The sequence below is a fragment of the Denticeps clupeoides genome, chromosome 7 (genome assembly GCF_900700375.1).
Source record: "Denticeps clupeoides chromosome 7, fDenClu1.1, whole genome shotgun sequence".
NCBI lineage: Eukaryota > Metazoa > Chordata > Actinopteri > Clupeiformes > Denticipitidae > Denticeps > Denticeps clupeoides.
Window position 1 is genome coordinate 3,041,804 of NC_041713.1, and position 20,878 is coordinate 3,062,681.

The 20,878-nt window shown below is 43.4% G+C and overlaps 1 protein-coding gene across 3 annotated transcripts; it reads left to right on the top strand.

The window, feature by feature from the left end:
• The first annotated feature begins 454 nt into the window (after positions 1 to 454).
• Positions 455 to 20,571, top strand: brsk1b (BR serine/threonine kinase 1b). Of its 3 annotated transcripts, none has more exons than XM_028986266.1 (19): positions 455 to 585; positions 2,670 to 2,764; positions 3,005 to 3,090; positions 4,543 to 4,683; positions 5,550 to 5,666; positions 5,737 to 5,770; positions 5,971 to 6,039; positions 7,117 to 7,263; positions 8,561 to 8,592; positions 8,679 to 8,843; positions 9,233 to 9,330; positions 10,079 to 10,229; positions 10,715 to 10,775; positions 11,418 to 12,018; positions 14,538 to 14,586; positions 15,277 to 15,400; positions 15,967 to 16,192; positions 17,479 to 17,568; positions 18,185 to 20,571. In XM_028986266.1, the coding sequence occupies exons 1-19, from the start codon at positions 501 to 503 to the stop codon at positions 18,382 to 18,384; spliced, it is 2,571 nt and encodes an 856-aa protein (XP_028842099.1). In that variant the 5' UTR covers positions 455 to 500; the 3' UTR covers positions 18,385 to 20,571. The 3 variants fall into 3 exon arrangements, with proteins under 3 accessions (XP_028842099.1, XP_028842100.1, XP_028842101.1); XM_028986267.1 differs by having other exon boundaries at positions 11,736 to 12,018; XM_028986268.1 differs by lacking the exons at positions 455 to 585; positions 3,005 to 3,090 and having other exon boundaries at positions 2,681 to 2,764.
• The last annotated feature ends 307 nt before the right edge of the window (positions 20,572 to 20,878 follow it).

Sequence of the window (20,878 nt, forward strand, 5' to 3'; positions counted from 1 at the left end):
GTCGGAATTCCGTGCGCTCGACGGAAATGCGTCCGCGCCGCTGACGCCGCCGCAACTCGCTGTTTCTCGGCACGACGCGGGGCCGCGATGCTGCGCGGCTCCGCCGAGGTGGCCGCGCAGGCCGGCCGCGCTCCAGCAGGATGCTCGCTGCGCGTCCCGACGCCCGGTTCGCCGGAGCTGCAGTGATACCGGGCCGCTTTTTAACGATGGATCCGCTCCGCCTCCTCCACCGCATCTATCGATCGGGGCAGTGAAAAGCGCTTCTTCTTCTCTTTTATTTTCACCCCCTTCCGACCCCGGACGGACTCGCGTACGGACACGGGAGCGTTCCGCTCGGGAGTCGGGCTGTAGGCCGCGTCCCCGCGTCCCTGTGATGACGCTCCGCGGGACTGACCCACCCCACCGACTAAAATAACCGGGAGGCAAAACAAAAAAAAAGACCCCCCCCCCCCCCCCCCCCCCAAAAAAAAAAACAACACCCCAAAAAGCAGCCCGCCGACATGTCCAGCAAGGAGCTGTCCGGCCAGTCGGCGCAGTACGTCGGGCCCTACCGCCTGGAGAAGACGCTGGGGAAGGGGCAGACAGGTAAAAAAAAAAAAAAAAAAAGGCCCGCAGCGGTCCGGCTCACTTTCTGACCCTCCACTCCACCTTTTTCACGCTTTAAAGGTGCAACGTGGAGGATTTGGTGACCTGGTCGATAAAGAGTTGGTCCGATAGGGGGCAGTATTTCACCGAGCGGCAAAAACCCCAAAAATATACCAACTTCCAAAGTGTTAAACAATGCAATAATCCTGCGTAACGGTTTTGGGGCCGGAATAGGAACGGGAATGGGTCTAGCCATCATTTACATTTAAGGCAGAGCGACTTATAACGTGCTTCTGTGTTACCAGCGATGAAGTTATCAGTTCTAGTTCACTAGGACCCCCAACTATGAATACAATCGTTTTATTCACTCTGTTGTAGTTTCTATGCATAAGTTAGACAATAAGAAGTATTCTTTAAAGAGGAAGGTCTTGAAAGTACTCAGTGACTGAGCTGTTCTGACCTCGAGTGCGAGTTCATTCCACCACCGAGGGGCCAAGACGGAGAAGAGTCTAGATGAGCGTCTTTTACAATAGACCACAGTAACTCACTATCATCAAAGCTGGTTAGCATGCTATCTTCAGTAAATATTGATGTATTTCAAGACAGTAGGTTTTGTTTAACGTAATCAATTTCATTTATCTTGCAGATTATTGTTTCACACTATCCCTGTAAATATAAGATGTTGGAAATTGACGAATTGTTTGTACATCAGAGATTTAAAGTTGGTGTGAAAAAATCCAATCAGGGTCCTCAAAGTCCTGCTGCTCTTCCAGCCAGGATTCCTGTGTCTGATATCCTCTGGAAGGCCAAAAGCACCAGAACTGGAGAATATTTGACCACTGCCTGAAGCTCATTGTTCTTTTTATGTATGATTTGCTCATCTGGCCCCATTGAACATAATCGAATTAGCTTATTTTTTAATCAAGCTTTTACAGTCATGGTCACACTTTTTTCCCCCACTGGTAATATTTTAAGAACTTTATCCAATCCACTTAGACTAAGACATATTTACAGCAGCATTTGTGAATAAATGGCGGGACGGAGGCGTGGCACTGGTGGTGAAATCAGGACACTGTTACGTACAGATGAGTTGATGCATTTATCAGAAACCTGTCTGTTCTGTCCCTCTTACTGCAAAGATTGTTCATGTGAGTTCATTTCATTTCGTTACGTTCATTTATGCAACTGGGAAGAATGCACCCTCAAGTTAGGACTGGTTCTGTACCCTAAAAATATTATAAATATATCCAAATATTCGCCACGGCATTCCTACATTCATTTATAGAAATCAATAAATCAATCAGATGATATAAAAGAGATTGTCATTGGGAAGCACAGCAAGCTGTGACACGGTGAAATGTGTCCTCTGTATTTAACCATCACCCTTGGCGAGCAGTGGGCGGCCATGATGGGCGCTGGGGAGCAGTGTGTGGGCACCTCGGTTGCACATGGGCGGACGGGGATTCGAACCCGGTTACGGGTCCGCTTCCTTAAGCCGCTATGCCTCCACTGCCCTGTATTTTGCACTATATTTCACACCTATGCCAGACTACTTGATGGAACTTAATTGATGCAAGAAAATAATCTTTTTGGACTTCATTAGCACACTCACTGTATAAATAACAACTGTAAATGGTCAAATCACAGCAGCAGCATATATTTCTGAAAGTCCTTTGGAAAACAAATGTTTTTAGATGTAACTTTCAAAACAATTCACATTTTCATTTCAGTAATTATGTTATGTTAGGTTGTAGCTGGAGTGGAACACCACTGTTTTCTGGGGTCCATTGCGTCCATCTTCATTTACTGCCGTAAATGTGTGGATCAGTACAGAATCTGTCCATCTGTGGACTTGTTCCAGCTCACCTGATTAGACCCGAATTGTCTGTCTCCGCTTTTTGGAGATTAGATCTGGCTGAAACGGACTGAACGGGGGGATGATGCTACACGCATGTAAAACACAATTTAAAACACAAAACACAAACACGAAACAGAATGGTAGCAGTAAAGCTGATGTATGTGTAACAGTGCAGGATGTTCGTGGTTGTTCTCCAAAACATCTCCATCCTGCTGTCTCTTCCCAGGTCTGGTGAAGCTGGGGGTCCACTGCATCACCGGACAGAAGGTGGCGATAAAGATTGTGAATCGAGAGAAGCTCTCCGAGTCGGTTCTCATGAAGGTACGGCTGCTGGGCGTGGCAGTGCGGGCGGGGCGCTTCCTCTCTCTCGTGGCTCTTAACCAGATCTGTGTGATTTTGGCTTAACTGTGCTGCAGAGTCTCCCTGCACTAACATGCCTACTCTGTCTGACTGTCCACCTGCGCTTTTCTCTGTTCTCGGTGGAAATGAGCAGTACTGCTGTTTGTCGCTGAAGCCTTTTTGTCCCTTCTCTTTCCTCTTTACCCCTTCCCTCTTTCTCAGGTGGAAAGAGAGATAGCTATTCTTAAACTAATAGAGCACCCTCATGTGCTGAAGCTGCATGATGTGTATGAGAATAACAAATATCTGTAAGTATCTTCTGAAAGAGTGTGTGTGTGTGTGTGTGTTGCGTGTGTGTGAAGGTCTATCGGCTTGTGTTAAATGCATTTCTTGGAATATCAAGAGATATTTCAATATTTTTTTTATTTCAAATATATTTTAAAAATTTTTTATTTAAATGAGTTTATTTAATTTATACCACTTAGCAGTAAGTAATTATTGGTAGCCAAAAATATATTTTCACTAAATATTCAACTGCGTATGTCATAAACTGTAGCTGTGAGTCGATGTGATCAATAAAACGTTTTGGTTATGTTAGTAAAACAACAGCTCTATGGTAACTTGTGATCAATAAAACGTTTTGGTTATGTTAGTAAAACAACAGCTCTATGGTAACTTGTGATCAATAAAACTTTTCAGTTATGTTAGTAAAACAACAGCTCTACGGTAACTTTTGATCAATAAAACGTTTCGGTTATGTTAATAAAACAACAGCTCTATGGTAACTTGTGATCAATAAAACTTTTCAGTTATGTTAGTAAAACAACAGCTCTACGATAACTTGTGATCAATAAAACGTTTCGGTTATGTTAATAAAACAACAGCTCTACGGTAACTTGTGATCAATAAAAGTTTCGGTTATGTTAATAAAACAACAGCTCTATGGTAACTTGTGATCAATAAAACGTTTCGGTTATGTTAATAAAACAACAGCTCTACGATAACTTGTGATCAATAAAACGTTTCGGTTATGTTAATAAAACAACAGCTCAATTTTATCTTCTGTGATATAATATGCCTGAAACCAGAGGCATGGAAAGAGCCAGATTGTTTCAATCATCGTTTTAGCTTCTAAGATTTGCAAATTTCACAGACATGAGTTTACATTTACATTAAACTGCACCTTTCGGACAGCTGTATACCGCACAGCTTTTTTTGGTTTGTTTGTTTGTTTTCTTTTGGTACTTCGACCATCATATCAGCATTATGTGACTTTTTGTCACAATCATCTCACTTTTCTCTGCACAGCACCAGTCATAAGACAAGTATTTAGACGATAGTGGAACGAGTCATTCATTAACGATTTTATTTTGTCTGATCAAAAAGACAGGCAAACATCAGCATGCCCACACTGGTCAGAAATACCCGTAACATAATCAAATCTGCTTTAGGCATAGAGCTAAACTTAATGTTAAAGTGCTAATTGTGCTTAGTTGTTTGACAATGATGCTTTTGGGTAGCAAGAATTTAATTTACTGAAAAAGTAAAAAAAAAAAAAAGTACATCAGTACTGTAGTGATGCACATTCAACATCAGTGTAGCACCATATAATGTGATTAAAATGTGATAAAAACAACATGATGATAGCCATAACAGTAAAGGTAATAACATTTGATAGCTCATATTAAACATATTGTACAGCCATGTCTTTGCACACTTTAAAGTGTTTTTTTGTAACCTCTGAGCATTTTACCCTCCAGGTATCTGGTGCTGGAGCACGTTTCAGGTGGGGAGCTCTTCGACTATCTGGTGAAGAAGGGCAGACTGACCCCTAAAGAGGCCAGAAAGTTTTTCAGACAGATCATCTCTGCTCTGGACTTCTGCCATAGCCACTCGATCTGGTAAAACCAGCAGAAGATGCAAAACATAAATACACATTTCTGGGTGGGAGATTTATGGGTTTAAAGATCAATTACATTTGTTCATTAAAACCACATTTTAATTTATCAAACATGAATTTATACATTGTTGACAGTGCTATAAATGACTATGGTAGGATGCTAACATGATACATGTTATTCATTAGTTGTTATAACATGATACATATTATTCATTAGTGGTTATAACATGATACATGTTGTTCATTAGTTGTTATAACATGATACATATTAATTAGTGGTTATAACATGATACATGTTAATCATTAGTTGTTATAACATGATGCATATTATTCATTAGTGGTTATAACATGATACATGTTATTCATTAGTTGCTATAACATGATACATGTTATTAATTAGTTGTTAGAACATGAGGCATTTTAATCATTAGTAGTTTAATCATTAGTTTTACATGAGATGATTTCACTAGTAGGCACAACATGCGACATTATTCATTAGTAGTTAATACATGAGCTATTATTTATTCAGACAATGACACATGTTAATCATTAGCAGTTAATGTTAATCATTAGTTGGTGACCAGCCCTGTACCCATTGTCCCAGGATGCGGTTGAGGATAGTGAGTGACAGTGAAACTGAAGCACGTGATCACATTTTTTTGACTGATTGGTAAAAACACAAAAAGATCAATAATGATGCCATGAAGTCTCTGATAGCAGGAAAGTGTTGTATGAAACGACAATACGCTGTGATTTCTGTCTAAACAGGACTAGAGACACGTGGTGGTTATTTTAGAATTACTGACCTGCTGAAATGGTAGGAAACAGAAGCAGAAATAGAAACACTTTCCTTGCATTCCTCTGCAGCCACAGGGATCTGAAGCCGGAGAATTTGCTTCTAGACGAGAAGAACAACATTAGGATTGCTGACTTCGGAATGGCTTCTTTACAGGTTGGAGACAGTCTACTGGAGACCAGTTGTGGGTAAGTCACGTGGGCCTGTGTGTGTGTGTAAATGATCTGTATAATAACGTCTGACTCTGTGTGCTTACAGATCTCCTCACTATGCATGTCCGGAGGTTATTAGGGTAAGTGTCTCTCAATGCTCTGTTCTGTGTGGAAGAAACCATAAAAAAAGCCACCTGGCAATCCGATCTCTGAGTACGGCCAGGTTGTAGGGCCTGGTTTTCCCGTTCAAGACCAGTGAAGGCTGCAATAAATAATAAGTGGATGTTTATGTGAATGTATGAATGTATGAATATCAACAATATATTTGTGTGTGCTACAGGGCGAGAAGTATGATGGCCGTCGGGCGGACGTCTGGAGTTGTGGAGTCATTCTCTTCGCCCTGTTAGTGGTGAGAAACGACATCTGCAGCAAATATAGACCCATCTGCACATTATTAGGATTGGCAAACGATGATTGAGTGTGGAAAGGGTGGGGTGAGATTGTAGTATGGCAGAAGACGGGTGTGAGAAAGAATCCAGTTGTGAAAGAATCCAGTTGTGAAAGAATCGTTCGTTGGCCTATTAAATGTTTTTGTCACCAGCAAGTGCAGTCATTCTTTACATGCATCCATTAATAGACACAGTTCAGTTTTGAGGAGCAGTCCATGGATTTCAGATAGCAAGATTACTTTAGATAGCCCATGACATTAAAAATTAATTCATACAAACTCATTATGTCGGCTTGCTGCCCTCATTATTATGGAGTAGTTGAGGCTATTTCAACAATGTATTTTAAATGTATTCTTTAGACATCCTTTATGTAACAGAATACATTACTGAATACATTTATGGCGATGGATGAATTTTTTACAAATCATACTTGTGTGAATTGATTCATAAGCACTTGGTTTTTAGTTAATGATCAATAATTCCACGTGTTTGACAACTTGTGCGCTGAGTAAGTCTTGTGATAAATTTACAGCTATCTTGATAAACGTCAGAGTGCCGGATTTCGCCCTAATCAGATTATCTTTATGATTTAATCGATCTTCTGCACCGATGCAGAAACGCAATGCAGCGACTATGACATTAATTTCAACACCCCATTCCACATTCATTCAAGTCGCAAAATGATGATTACATAGACATGTATGCACATGCATATTTGCATTTGCATCATGGAGTACCATATTCCTATAGATAACTAGAAAACCTGAAGGTATGTCCTGGGTATGTAACTAGGTTTGTTAATGTAACGTCGAACAAATTCAAGCCAAATTCAGAAATAACAGGGCGCCATTCACGTGCAAAACCAAACATAACTTTATTTTGGTCGAACGTACATAACGGACCTGAGCATGTTTTGTGCTAAACTCCACTTACTTTTTTTTTGGCAATCTATAAGTCTTGTTAAGAAATTAAGAAAAGTGCTATGTAGCGTGCCTTATACTGGGCTCTGCCGACATTTGAGCCCCTTCTCTTTTCAGGGGGCGCTGCCCTTTGACCACGACAACCTGAGGCAGCTACTGGAGAAGGTGAAGAGTGGCGTGTTCCACATGCCCCACTTCATCCCGCCCGACTGCCAGGCCCTGCTGAGGGGCATGATAGAGGTCAACCCAGAGAAGAGACTCACGGTACGAGGGTGTTTCATTTTCCGTTTGAACAACCAATGTGAAAGTTTATCGTAAAAAAATGTCCTGGCTCAAAATTTGCTGAGCTTTCTGTACTTTTGTACACCATCTGTACATAATTTTTTTAGATTAGATTTATATATATATTTGTATTTAATTAGATTGAATTACTTTAATGTACACAACACAAACTGTAAAGTAGCATGCCCCCATCCCAACGTTTACTACAGACGTGTCTCTGCTTACTGACTGATCAATGAAGGGGGTTTAAATGCAGTGTTAAGCAATACTGAGCATGAGCACTGAGCCTCATCAGCATGGATGGAGGCATCACAGGTCACCTTTAGCCCTGGATTCAAGCCCAGGATCAGAAAGCTCTCGACTGGGGGGGGGGGGTCACATCTTTTCCCTCTCCCTCCCTTCCCTGTTTTCCTGCTTCCTCCATCGTCTTGTCTACTGTCTCATACCTTGAGAGACTGTCACAGCCCTGCTCTCCGAACCGAGGAACTCCTTCCCCTCCTGAGACACTCTCTCCCACATTCCAAGGACGTCCCCACCCCGATCCAACACCCATACCCACAGAGTGGATGGGCAGGTCTGACTGGCGCCCCCCGGTGGCCGCAGGGCCAGATGGCTGTTTGTTTATGATGGAATAGCCCTAAGTGAAGTGAATCTGAAGTGACTGTCATTGTGACAGCACACGGTGACACAACAAAATGTGTCCTCTCTATTTAACCCATCACCCTGTGTGAGCAGTGGGCAGCCATGACAGGCGCCCAGGGAGCAGTGTGTGGGGACGGTGCTTTGCTCAGTGGCACCTCAGTAGCACCTTGGCAGATCGGGATTACAGGGCCACTTCCTTAACCGCTAGCCCCACAACCCCTACACCCCTCTCATGCTTGTGTCGTGACCATGTGCCTGTTTTTCTTTTTGGTTCCTACAATGTACTCCCTATTAGAGTACAGTTTTTAACTCTCCTCCTCTCTTACCACGTCATTTTTGTGTATATGTCCAGTCGGGTTGATGGCCAGTAAAATAAAGAGTATTTCAATAAAGAGTTCTTATCATCATCATGTGAATACATTTAATTAAATGCATTAAATAAATGTACTTAATATAGTAATATTATTTTGAGTAATAATAACATGACAACCAGATTTTAATATATATGGATTTATATCACAATAAAAAAATGACAAATGCTCAAATGAGCAGTAAGATGACTTAGTTTAGTAAGACTACGGTGATGATGATTTAAAGATATTTATATATATTTGTATATTTTTGTCATTGTCAACAGCTTGAAGCAATACAGAAGCATCCTTGGTATCAGTAAGTATCTCTGTCATCTCTGAACATCTTCAGATGCTCAGTTGTGCTATTGGACACGTTACAGCGGGGTGTCCCTCATTTCTCAGGGGTGGCCGGAATGAGCCGTGTCCAGAGCAGCCACCACCCAGGCGGGTGTGTGTGAAGAGAATCCTGTCGTTGACGGAGCTGGACCCGGACGTGCTGGACAGTATGCATTCGCTCGGCTGCTTCCGGGACCGCGGTAAACTGACCCGGGACCTGCAGTGTGAAGAGTGAGTGCCCACATACACACAGATACGGCACCGGGCGTCAATCCAGCACTCCTTTTCCAAATAAGGTCTCGACTGGGGGACAGGAGATAGGGGACAAGGATTTCTGTGGGTGATATATCCTGCTAAATGGGACAGTGTCCCCCACTTTTATAAAAAGTGTTGTAAAAAAATGTATTCAAAAATAGAACAAATCCAAGGCCAAAAGGGAAACCGACAAAAACATGTTATGATATGAGGCAAATGATGTTACATTTGGCAACTACTGGGGGGACAGCACAGGTTTGGGAGGGAACTCAGGGGAATAGTGCTAGGAAAACCCCTGGACAAAGTACATTTCTGTTTTGTCGTCGTCCTACTGACGTGTGGGAGGCTTTCGTTTTTGCTTTCAGAGATAACCAGGAGAAGATGATCTACTACTTGCTGCTGGACAGGAAAGAGCGCTACCCCAGCTGTGAAGATGAGGACCTGCCCCCCAGAAATGATGTTGGTGGGTCCAGCCTCTAATACAACATGTGTGTGTGTGTGTGTGTGTGTGTGTATTTAAAACAAACTGTAATTCTGAAATAGAACTGATTCAGAAGCACCACCGGTCGTCCTTATGTGATTGAGGACTTGGTAAGACTTTTGATCAAGAAACCAATGATCATTCTGGGCGAGATCTAGATCATCTTTGCGCAGATGAGCGAACCTATAAGACAAATGTGAGCACAACACTCCATCAATCCGGCACGTATGGTAGATTTGTCTTTGGTAGACAGATTCAAGAGAGGTTTATTGTCAATACATCAGTATACACAGCATACAGTGTATTGAAATGCTGTTTCACACAGACCCTCCCCCATAGTGTGATTACAAAAGATATCACTATATGTAAAGATTACACGTAATATCATCATTGTTCTCTGTATAAGGCTTTCCTGAGAATGAAAAGTAAATGAGGCAAAAAACAAAGGGATGTGGCAGAGCACAATAGTGACTTTTGCGACAGATCTCATGATCTTGCCTGAATTTTTAATTTAAAAAAAATTTCCAAAGAGGGAAATCAGCATACTGGACCATGCCTTCATAAACATACCAAGAGCAGTCCCTGAAGTAGGCGGGAGACCACCACTGTAAACCGCAGACCCGTAATACTCTGATATGTTACATAAATAATATGTTTACATGTTTTACACTTACGTGTGTTATATGTATACGTGTGTTATGTATATAATGCCTACTTGTGCCCGTGCCAGACCCGCCCCGTAAGCGCGTGGACTCTCCCATGTTAACTCGGCATGGCCGCTGCCGACCAGAGAGGAAGAGTCTGGAGGTGCTGAGTGTGACCGAGCAGGGCTCGCCGACGCCCCCCCGCCGAGCGCTGGACACATCCGCCCACAGCCAGAGGTACACAGCCGCCCAGCCGTACCGCGAAGGATGTGCACATTCGCACAGTCGCTTAAAAAAGAACCATGCGTTTTTATTTTTTCATTCAGCAGGTCCTACATTAACTCCTGATGTACTGCCATTAGTTAGGGCGGTGCGATATGCCATAAAATCCGCTTTACGATATGTATTCAACCATAGTCGGTAGACGGTGTATATTGTGGTGTATAATTTTAAATGTAACAGGAGGTTGTAGAATTTACTTTTTACAGAGACATCAACATATAGCGTAACCGTAAATCAGATAAAACAATATCCGGGACTTTCTGTCACACCCATAAGGCCAGTGAAATACCAGATTTGTATGATGCCAGTGACTATATAAAATTTTAGGATTTTTTGTATTCATTTCTGTCGAGTTTACATTAAAAATATTGTTAGAAAAGATTTAAATAACACTATGCTTGATCATATGTTATCATGCCGTCCCACGTCCCATCCCGCAGGTCTCGTTCCGTCAGCGGAGCCTCTACCGGCCTCTCCTCCAGCCCTCTCAGCAGCCCCAGGGTGAGTCTCTTTCTGCACGTGGCCTAACATAATTACATGTGCTATCAGTTATGCACAAAAACCAACTTCTCAGACCCTCGCACGGAGAATTGGCAACACAAACACAGTGAAATCCGGTCAGGAATGTCAGGAACGTAAACCAGGGAAGAGCATTGTTTAACAAATCCAAAGAAGTTGTCCCCCTTCTCAGCAGACCCACGCCATCTTTAACCGACTCGCGGTTGAACTTTTGGAAATGCGTTTTGCCGGAAATGCCATTGCAATGACCTCAAATGGACAACGTGGGCCAAACCACGCGGAAAGTGTTTGTAACTGTGCAGATATGGCAGTTGCGTGGGTTACACATCTGCAGCACAATGAGGCTGCGTTTCACTCCCAAGTAGCGGCGGTCGGTTCAGCGTCCCCTCCGGCACCACACTCATCTCCCACACCCTCATTCCTCATGCCGTAGACACCGCCGGTCGCACGGTTCGCCTCTCACAGTTCCTGTTGTGCTATTTTGCGTGGTGGTGTGGGTCTTTGTTAAGTGTTGCCTCGCTTGGCGAGGCTTTCTGTCATAACTTCATAACTTTCATGACCATGGCTTTCTCCATCTCTCCTTCCCTCTTTCCATCCTCTGTCCTTTCTCTTCTGCTCTGTCAGAGCCCTGTGTTCACTTTCAGCCAATCAGAAGTCACCTCTGCTTCCACCACCCTGCCCAAAGACCCCAAAGCAGGAAGTGCTACCACTCCCCGGGCGTCGCAACGTGCGCCCGATCAAAAAACCCAGACCCTGCCGTCCAAAGCGGCTTCCGATCGGCCTCATCTCCAATCCATGAAATCCCTCCCCCTCCAGGCCCCGCCTTCCCCCTCCCCCTCCCCCCTCCTGTCCCCTATCCCTCGCTTCTTCTTCTTCCCCGCTCCCTCCGTCCTGAAGTCTGTTACTAAGACCATCTATCCTAACTCTGCCCATGTGTCGCAGGTTACCCCACAGGGTTCCCCGCTGCCCACCCCTCTCAGCACCCCAGTCCACCACCCACAGCACCCCCCTCCCACCCCTCCCTCCTCCTCCTCCTCCTCCTCTTCCTCGCGCGCCGAAGGCGGGGGTGGCGTGGGCGGCGGTTCCCTGTCTCTCACTCCACCCTCCAGCCCTGGGGGAAGTGGGGGGATGGCGGCCAGCAGCTCCGCGCACTGGAGGACCCGCCTGAACTCCTTCAAGAACAACCTGCTGGGCTCACCACGCTTCCACCGGCGCAAGCTGCAAGGTGAGTGGTGCATTTTGGGTAGTAAGTGTAAGGGTAGTAAATTAACTTTTCTAAACTTTGAGTATAAATAACTTTCAATCACTCTGTACTCTTGGCACAAAATCACTTTGCACAAAATAACAACAACAACAACATTTATTTCTTATAAAGCCCAAAATCACATACAGTACATCTCAATGGGCTTTGACTGGCCCTACAGTTGACACCCCCCACACTTGACCCTTCGGTACACAAGGAAAAACTCCACACAAAAAAAACTCTAGGAGAGAGAAGAAAGAAAGGAAGAAACGTTGGGAAGGAGTGATACAGTAATGACCCTGCACCCATTAATCGAAGGGGGCGTGGCGGGTCGTAAAGAACTAAAAGTTCACTCAGGTTTTGCGGGGTGAGACCATTTAGAGCTTTATAGGTCAAAAGTTGGATTTTGTAGTCAATCCGAAATTTGATGGGTAACCAGTGCAGTGATTGTAAGACTGGGGTGATGTGGTCAAATTTCCTGGTTCTAGTTAGAATTCTGGCTGCAGCATTCTGTACTAGCTGGAGTTTACTCATGCACCTACTAGAGCATCCAGACAGTAATGCATTGCAGTAATCTAACCTTGATGTAATAAATGCATGGACCAACGTTTCTGCATCATGCATTGAAATGATATTTATTTTTTTCGCAATATTTCTAAGGTGAAAGAATGCTATTCTAGTGACATTATCTACGTGCGAATTGAATGAGAGACCTGCATCAATGATGACACCTAGATCCTTTACTTTAATACTTGGTGAAATAGAAAGGCTATCCAGGTTTATTGTGTAGTCAGCCAGCTTATGCCTGGCTGCTTGAGGCCCAAGTACAAGCGCTTCTGTCTTGTCAGGGTTTAACAGGAGAAGTGGATGGTGAGCATCCACTTTCTAATGTCCTTCAGACAATTCTCTATTTTGTTCAGCTGCTGCCTCTGATCTGGCATTGCTGATAAATACAACTGTGTGTCGTCAGCGTAGCAATGAAAGCTAATACCGTGTTTGCGGATGACGTCACTTAAAGGTAACATGTATAGAGAAAAAAGTAACGGACCTAGGACAGAACCTTGTGGAACACCAAACTCTACTTTACCATGTGAAGACGAAACACCATTGATGTCCACAAATCGGTTGGTCAGATATGATCTGAACCATTCAAGGGCTATTCCCTTAATCCCGATAACATTCTCTAACCTGGCAAGGAGAATAGCGTGATCGATAGTGTCAAACGCTGCACTCAGATCAAGCAGGACAAGCAGCGAGATGCGTCCCTGATCAGAGGCCAACAGCAGGTCATTAACCACTTTAACCAGCGCTGTCTCAGTGCTATGATGAGGTCTAAATCCCGATTTATATACTTTGTGGATATTGTTGCTGTCTAGGTATGCGCTCAGGTGCTGGGCTACGACTTTTTCTAAGATTTTTGATATGAACGGAAGGTTGGATATCGGTCTATAATTTGAAAGCTGGCTTTTTAATCAGGGGTCTAATGACTGCTACCTTGAACGAACTTACGTGGTACGTGGCCGGTGCTAAGCGACGAGTTAACAATTTTGAGGATAGAATTTATAATATCGGGTGCTACTTGTTTAAGGAACCTTGTTGGGATATCGGCAGAGCTATTTGTTGTGCTTTTAATCTTATCTCTATTCGTGACTATTTTAGTATTAAACAAATTCATAAAATCGTCGCTACTATGATATTGAGTGGTAGTATCAATTTCTGTCTTATTCCTGGTTAGTTTGGCTATAGTGTTAAACAGGAATGAGGATGAGGAAATGATCTGAGATCATTTCAGATTGCGGAAGAATAACTATATCTTCTATATTTAAACCGAAGGTCAGTACAAGATCGAGTGTGTGACCACCTTCATGAGTAGGTCCTGTTATATGTTGGTTAACTCCAACTGAGTCTAGTAAAGACAGGAACGCTGCGCTTTTTACTCTTTGCACAAAATCTCTGCTCTTTTTACTCTTTTTTTTTTGCTTTTTTTATCTTATTTTTATCAATTTTGAAGAATATTTTTAGAATATTTATTTTTAGTCAGATCATATACACACACACACACACACACACACACAAATAAAGAAATGAATAAATTGATAAATAGATAACAAATGAATTAATAAATATATTTTAATATTTTTGAGCCAAACTAAAAAAAATCCTATAATTTATAGCTGTGATTAGGCCTGAAAAATTAGGCCCGACCAGGCCCGAGCCAGACCAGTACAGCTTTTTAAAAGCCCAGCTTTCTTTGTCAGTGCTAATTGGTATTAAAATTGCTAATTAATATCAGAGAATATATATTTTTGACAACCCTTCAAACTACTATCGTTGCCTAGAATTTATTTTAGTGTACCTCTTTTTAGTACATTATTTTAGTACTTATTGCTGAATGGACACTTTCAGTACATTGTGAAACCAGGATGTATTTATAGGTGGAAATCTCAGAATGTCTTCAATGTTTTAGGATGTTTACCGGCTCTTTCCTCTTCCCCATGCAGTTCCCACCTCAGAGGACATGTCTAGTCTGACGCCAGAGTCCAGTCCTGAGTGAGTTTGCAGGATTTTATGTCCCTTTTATGAAGTGTGGGCAGTTTTAACAACAGAGAATGTTAAATAAAAGCTGTGGCCACATCCTGTAGTGCCTACAGGATTTTTAAAATGTGATTCCATTACACAACGACATGAGGGACAGAAACACAATACAAGAGGGTCAAGATCCAGGCTCTAAAAAGTATTTCAGCATTCTTTGAACAATGTCATCTCTGTGTCTTAAAACCGCTGTTCCAACCCAGCCCGGTCAAAGTTTCGTAATAAGTGTAAGTTAGTAAAAATAAGTTTTGTATTATTGTTTATTGTATTGTGTACATATTCACAAATTTTGGACTTAATATACTGAACTTGGCCAATAATATACATAAATATAACATAATTGGTCAAACTGATCAATCTCTTTGTGTATTCCTGATATAGGTAATCGCCCTAATGTACCTTTACTAAAGTCGAAACTTTTCAGAATTATTTGGTTCTGTGCAGGGAGATGTGACGAAAACGTCCCTAGCACCTCACAATGGATGGGTAGTGTGTTAAGAGTTTATGGCTTTTGAAGGGCTTAGCTTAGCTTCTTAGCTTCCATGTGTTTGAGAGATTAACCTTACAAATGCTGTGCTCTGTATCTGAACTGAATTTTGCAGTTATATTGGATTATCATCTGTCTTTAATTCGGTCTGTGTGATGCAGGTTGGCTAAGAAGTCGTGGTTTGGCAACTTCATCAGCCTGGAGAAAGAGGAGCAGATTTTTGTGGTTATCAGAGATAAACCACTCAGCTCAATTAAGGCAGACATCGTACACGCCTTTCTTTCCGTGAGTATGAGGTCCTTGATGTAATGAATTTCCACTTCATACAATTGCAAATACCCCAATACTGAATACTAAAACATATAAATAATTACTACTGACAATATATACACAGACACACACACACACACACACACATAAATATATATTCACATACTGTCACGATGGCTGGACCTGGCGAGGAAGGAGGACACATATGCACGACATCGCGAGACGGGATTTATGACAATAACACCCGACAAACAACGAACAGACATGAACAGGGCAGCTTTTTACAGCCACACTCAGTGAGAACAATCAGGAGACGTGGCACCACAGGACGAACACGAAACTCCAGATCCTGACACCCACACACACACACACACACATATAACAGTTGCATATTTTCAATATGGCCATGCACAAAAATGGAACTTTTGAGTATATCTTTGGCAAAAAACAGCATGCCAGGATAGAGCCAGCGGGAACTGTGAAAGGACTTTTCCATGATGCACACTACACGGTCATATGGCCCAAAATGAGATTCCACCACTGTGAGACTTCATGACTTTTCCTCTCACCTGTCTGGCCAGATCCCTTCTCTCAGCCACAGCGTCATCTCCCAGACCAGCTTTCGGGCAGAGTACAAGTCCTCCGGAGGTCCATCTGTCTTCCAGAAGCCTGTCAAATTCCAGGTGGACATTGCCTTCTCCGAGGGAGAGAGGGAGGTGGAGAGGGAGCGGGACAGGGAGAGAGAACGGGAAAGAGGTGGGAAGCGAGAGAGTGGCATCTACAGTGTCACCTTCACCCTAATATCAGGTACGTGCCCGAACATTCCAACCAAATACAGTTGAGCAGATTCCTAATTCTTCAGTAAATTCTACGTTTGTGTATGTTGCACCGTGTGCTGTACCGTGTTTCACAATGACAATCACTTCACTTTCACTTCAAGTGACTGGGGGGAGATGTGCCATGATCACATTGTAAGATGGTTTGTGAATGCCACCCATTTCCTGCTTTTTACGTTTACGGCATTTGGGAGACACCCACATGCTTTCCTGTTCTTGCCAGTGAAAGTTATCAGTTCTGGTTGACAGGGTTCCTACCTTCATTGAAAATACGGTCATTAAAAATGTTCTAAAGTTTTGGAATACGAAAAATCATTGAGATCTGATTGACACATGTATAATGTATAACATGAAGTACATAGATCCTGTATGACTGCGCTTTTTTTTTATGTCTTTTCAACGTTTAAAACCAGCACAGGTATCTTTGCTGGCTTTACGCAGTGAACCTCCGTAGCCGCGTGCCTCCTTTTGAAAGTCACGTAAATTACAGCTGATGATCTGATGCCCGAACCTCATTTTTACTCGGGCTCGGGCTGCGCCAGCTTGGAGGAACAAACACTGTCGTTTAAGTGAAGCTTTTTTAAATATGTTAAATGTTATATCACAAAGGGAAATTCATGGGACTTTTATAATCAGTTTTCACTTTTAGCTTCACAGATGTGCCATGATTACAATTCAGAGAGGGGAGAGGGCTCGTGAATGCCACCCATTTCCTGCTTTTTCCATATCCGTTTTCCATTTTGACAGCATTTGGGAGAAACCCTTGTCCACATTCTCTCATGTTCTCGCCAGTGAAATCAGTTCTGGTTCACAGGTTACTGTCATTAAAAAAACAAACATCTGATGTTCTGGAATGTTCAGTTGTTGGCCCAACAACTGTCTTGGCCCATCGGTGGTGGAATGAACTTCCCCTCGAGGTCAGAACAGTTCAGTCACTGAGTATTTTCAGGTGGCAGCTCAAGTCCTTCGTCTTTAGATAATATTTAGATGAACTTGTAACCTTCTTATTGTCTGACTTCTGTATAGAAACTACAACAGAGTGAATAAAAAGATTGTATTTATAGTTGGGGGTCCTAGTGAACCAGAACTGATCACTTCATGGATGGTAACATGGAAGCACGTTGTAAGTCGCTCTGGATAAGGGCCTTAAATGTTCACTTTTTTGAGATGCATTTGTATATAGTTTATTTGCATTTAATGTCTTAGTCTGTGTGGCTGTCATCTGGACTTCAACTCTGTGTTTCGATTGGTTCACAGGTCCCAGTCGCAGGTTTAAACGGGTGGTGGAGACGATCCAAGCGCAGCTGCTCAGTACTCACGATCAGCCATCTGTGCAGGCACTCGCTGGTGAGCGCGATCCTCACACACACACACACACACATTTACATTTATGGCTTGTGAAAGAGGGACTTACAATCCGTACTTACAGGGACAGTCCCCCTATGGAGACAGTCCCCATATGGAGACTCATGAACAAATATCACACCACTCATAAATGTAGCACCGTTCACAAATGCATTTCTTATGTGATTCACAAATGTCCGTGCGGTTACATTTATTCACAAACCGATTTTTGAAACATCCCTGACGGCGCTCATTTCACCAATGCCAGGTAGCCAATCAAATGTCTCCCGAGACCGGGGTGCCATAAATGTAACAGATTTCTGGTAAATTCCACTTTTTTTTTTATTACTTTTACTCACATCTGCACAGTGTTTCATAAGAAGTAGGATTCCCAAACGTGAAATTCTCAGAAGTTCAAGTGCAGCTGCTCATCGCCAGACTGTTTTAAATCGCATTTATTCACGTCTGTATGTGCAGGGCGATGCACCGTGATAAGTGCTGCTGTCCCTAAGCAAGACAGGGGGGGACTGTCCCTGTAACTACTGATTGTAACTCTGGATAAATGCTGTAAATGTAAATGTCCAGAATATGACTCATTTAATGTCCATCTTGCCTCCAGATGAGAAGAACGGGCAGCTGTCCTCTCGCCCCCCCAGCACCCCGACCCGTCAGAACTCTCGGCGCTCGGAGGGGGGCGGCGACCGGGGGGAGTGGGAGAGCGGGGGTCTCGTCGGCAGCGTCAGCGTCCTGCAGAGGCGGGGCTCGGGCAAGGACAAGACCCGCCTCCTCTCCTCCAACGGCACCCAGTCACAACCCTGATGGAACATTTTAGACAGACACGCCCGCCGCCAGCACCCAATGAAGAATTAACTCACAGATGCCCCGCCCCCCTCACCACTGGAAACCATTTTAATTAGAAAAAGAACAAATGATGGGCTTTTACCAAGAGGCCTTCTCCTGTGAAAAACCCTGCAAAACTACTGTCACGTTGTTTGATGTCACGTCCCAAAATCCCATGTTACTAATCACGCTGAGCAGGAGCAGGCAGGTCCCCAGCATTAATAATTCTCCTCTTTCACGGATCGGCAAAAAGACTATTATTTAAAAAAAAACAGAGAGCGAAAGACAAGAAAAAATGGATGAAACTACCTAAATCCATGGTCATTTTTGCCCAGTAAGTGTACCATTTCACCGTAGACGTTTTAAAAGGCGGTAAGATCAGCGGCCAGCGCTAAACCTGTACAATCTCCGGAAAATATCCTACTCAAGAACTTGCCTTGCATTGTAGAACAAAGGAAAAATCCTATTTTTTAATCTCTATACGCGTTGCCAGGCTGTTCAAGGACTCTACGAGGACCGCCTCGGCGGGGGACGGCGGCGAGCGAGAATGTAGAACGCGAGCATCGGCGGGACGGCTGGCCCAGGATCAGTCACGGGATGGGAAAAGGGGAACGACGGCGTTTCCAGGCAGAGAGAAAGAAGGAGAAAAACAGCACACTTGAACTTGAATGAGGACTCAGAAGAGACGTTTTTTTTTTTTTTTATTATTATTGCACCTGCTCCGGCTTTTCTGGTTTCGTTTGTGCGGACGGTTCAGACGACCTGTGATTCAGGCAAACAAACTCATAAGCAAACATACGAAAAAAAAAAAAAAAAAACAATGATAAAAGAGGCGCTTTGGGAAATATGAATTTAATTTGTTGGTATTTATTTTGAAGATATTTATTTGGTGGTTATTTATTGCTCTGGAACTAACTGTCGTACGTTGGACTGCCAGTGCTGAAACTTGGAATTGGGCCGAGAAGATGCGAACAGTGGCCTTGATCCCTTTTCAGAGAACAAGGAACCCATTCTGCAAAGCGTCTTCCGGACCGTCGACGACGTCTGGATATAATTTTGACCCACAGGAACCGAGAGATGAACTCAAAACCAGGGAGGACGAATGTTCTGACGGGGATGAGCCCAAAGCTTTCAGGCTGTCTGTGTGTGTGTGTGTGTGTGTGTGTATGTGTGTGTGGTCTGAACACATGCACACTCCCCCATGTGGACGGTCCTTGTCATTGGGCCGACGCCCGCCTCCTTTTCCGGAGCGATCCACGCTGAAAAATGAATGATAACCTGAAAAAAAAGAGAAAAAAGGAAGGAAGCGGCCCGGTCCCCACAGCCCACCCTTCCCCAGGCGAACACATCTGGTGCCCAGTTAGGGCCAACGGAAGACAAAAAAAAAAGCACTGATTGCATTTCCTGTCCCCTTACACACACTTACATGTACTAACATGGCCAAGTACACACTCCCCGTCTCCTCCTCCTCCAACCATGTATCAGACCAAATCAGGAGACAACACACATCGAATTAAGTATGAATAGATGATGACGGACAGTTTGAATGTAGATAAAAGGCTGTCCTTTTAGTGGAGCGTGAGCGAGGAAATGGGTGTGAAATCCTGACATGGCACCCCGCGTTGACGTACCTCAACTGGTCTGAATCTTGAGTTAGACGCAGACACACACCCACATTGAAGCCCGCGGACCTTCCGGGCCCCCCGAGGGGGAGGCTGGGAGTCGCCATGGCCATTGGCTTTCACTAAGCAGCTCTTCTTTCCCGTCCCTCCGAGCACACGGTAACCCCGGCCCAAGCCGCGCTTCTGCCCGTATGTACCGCCACGCCCCGCCTGTAACCCCGCCCCTCCTCACCCCGACATTGTAACCACGCCTCCTCATGTATGCCAGTGTCTGTCCATTGTAAACGGTATGAATCCCGCCTTTTTTTATTTTAGCCCCTCCCCTTGTCTTCATTATTGACTATTCCAATTAAGATTGTAAACCTGTACTCTCCTTTCCCTCACGCACAGTAGAAACTTTTTCATATAAAAAAACAACCTAAGTTGCAAATTGGAGAAAAAAAAAGCATCAACGATGAACAAAAAGAGAAATGTCTGTATTACTGAAAGTGCACTATTACTATTGCCTGTGATACATAAAAAACAATAAACCAGATAAAAGAAAGCGCAGATTCCTGTTTGCTAATGTATTTCAGTCACTATTATCTTATGACGGTATGATTATGCTATGATGATAAATTACGATGAATGATCTGTGGCGTTTTGTTACTGCGTTTGAATTATTGGCCGTGTTGTAATGTACAGCTTTTAAATTCAGTTATTATCTTTACAATAGTAAAAAAATGTAATGTATGTATTAGAATGTAAAAAAAGAAACAGACAGACAGAAGGACCTGACTGTGGAAGGAATTAATGGCTTCACTCCTGGGATATTCACTTCCTGGGATATTCCTACAGCTGCCTGGATGTCC

Coding starts and splice junctions, on each gene's coding strand:
- brsk1b (XM_028986266.1), top strand. CDS start 501: ATGTCCAGCAAGGAGCTGTCCGGCCAGTCGGCGCAGTACGTCGGGCCC. Junction 12,019..14,537: donor CCACCGGCGCAAGCTGCAAG/GTGAGTGGTGCA, acceptor TTCCCCATGCAG/TTCCCACCTCAGAGGACATG. Junction 16,193..17,478: donor CACCTTCACCCTAATATCAG/GTACGTGCCCGA, acceptor ATTGGTTCACAG/GTCCCAGTCGCAGGTTTAAA.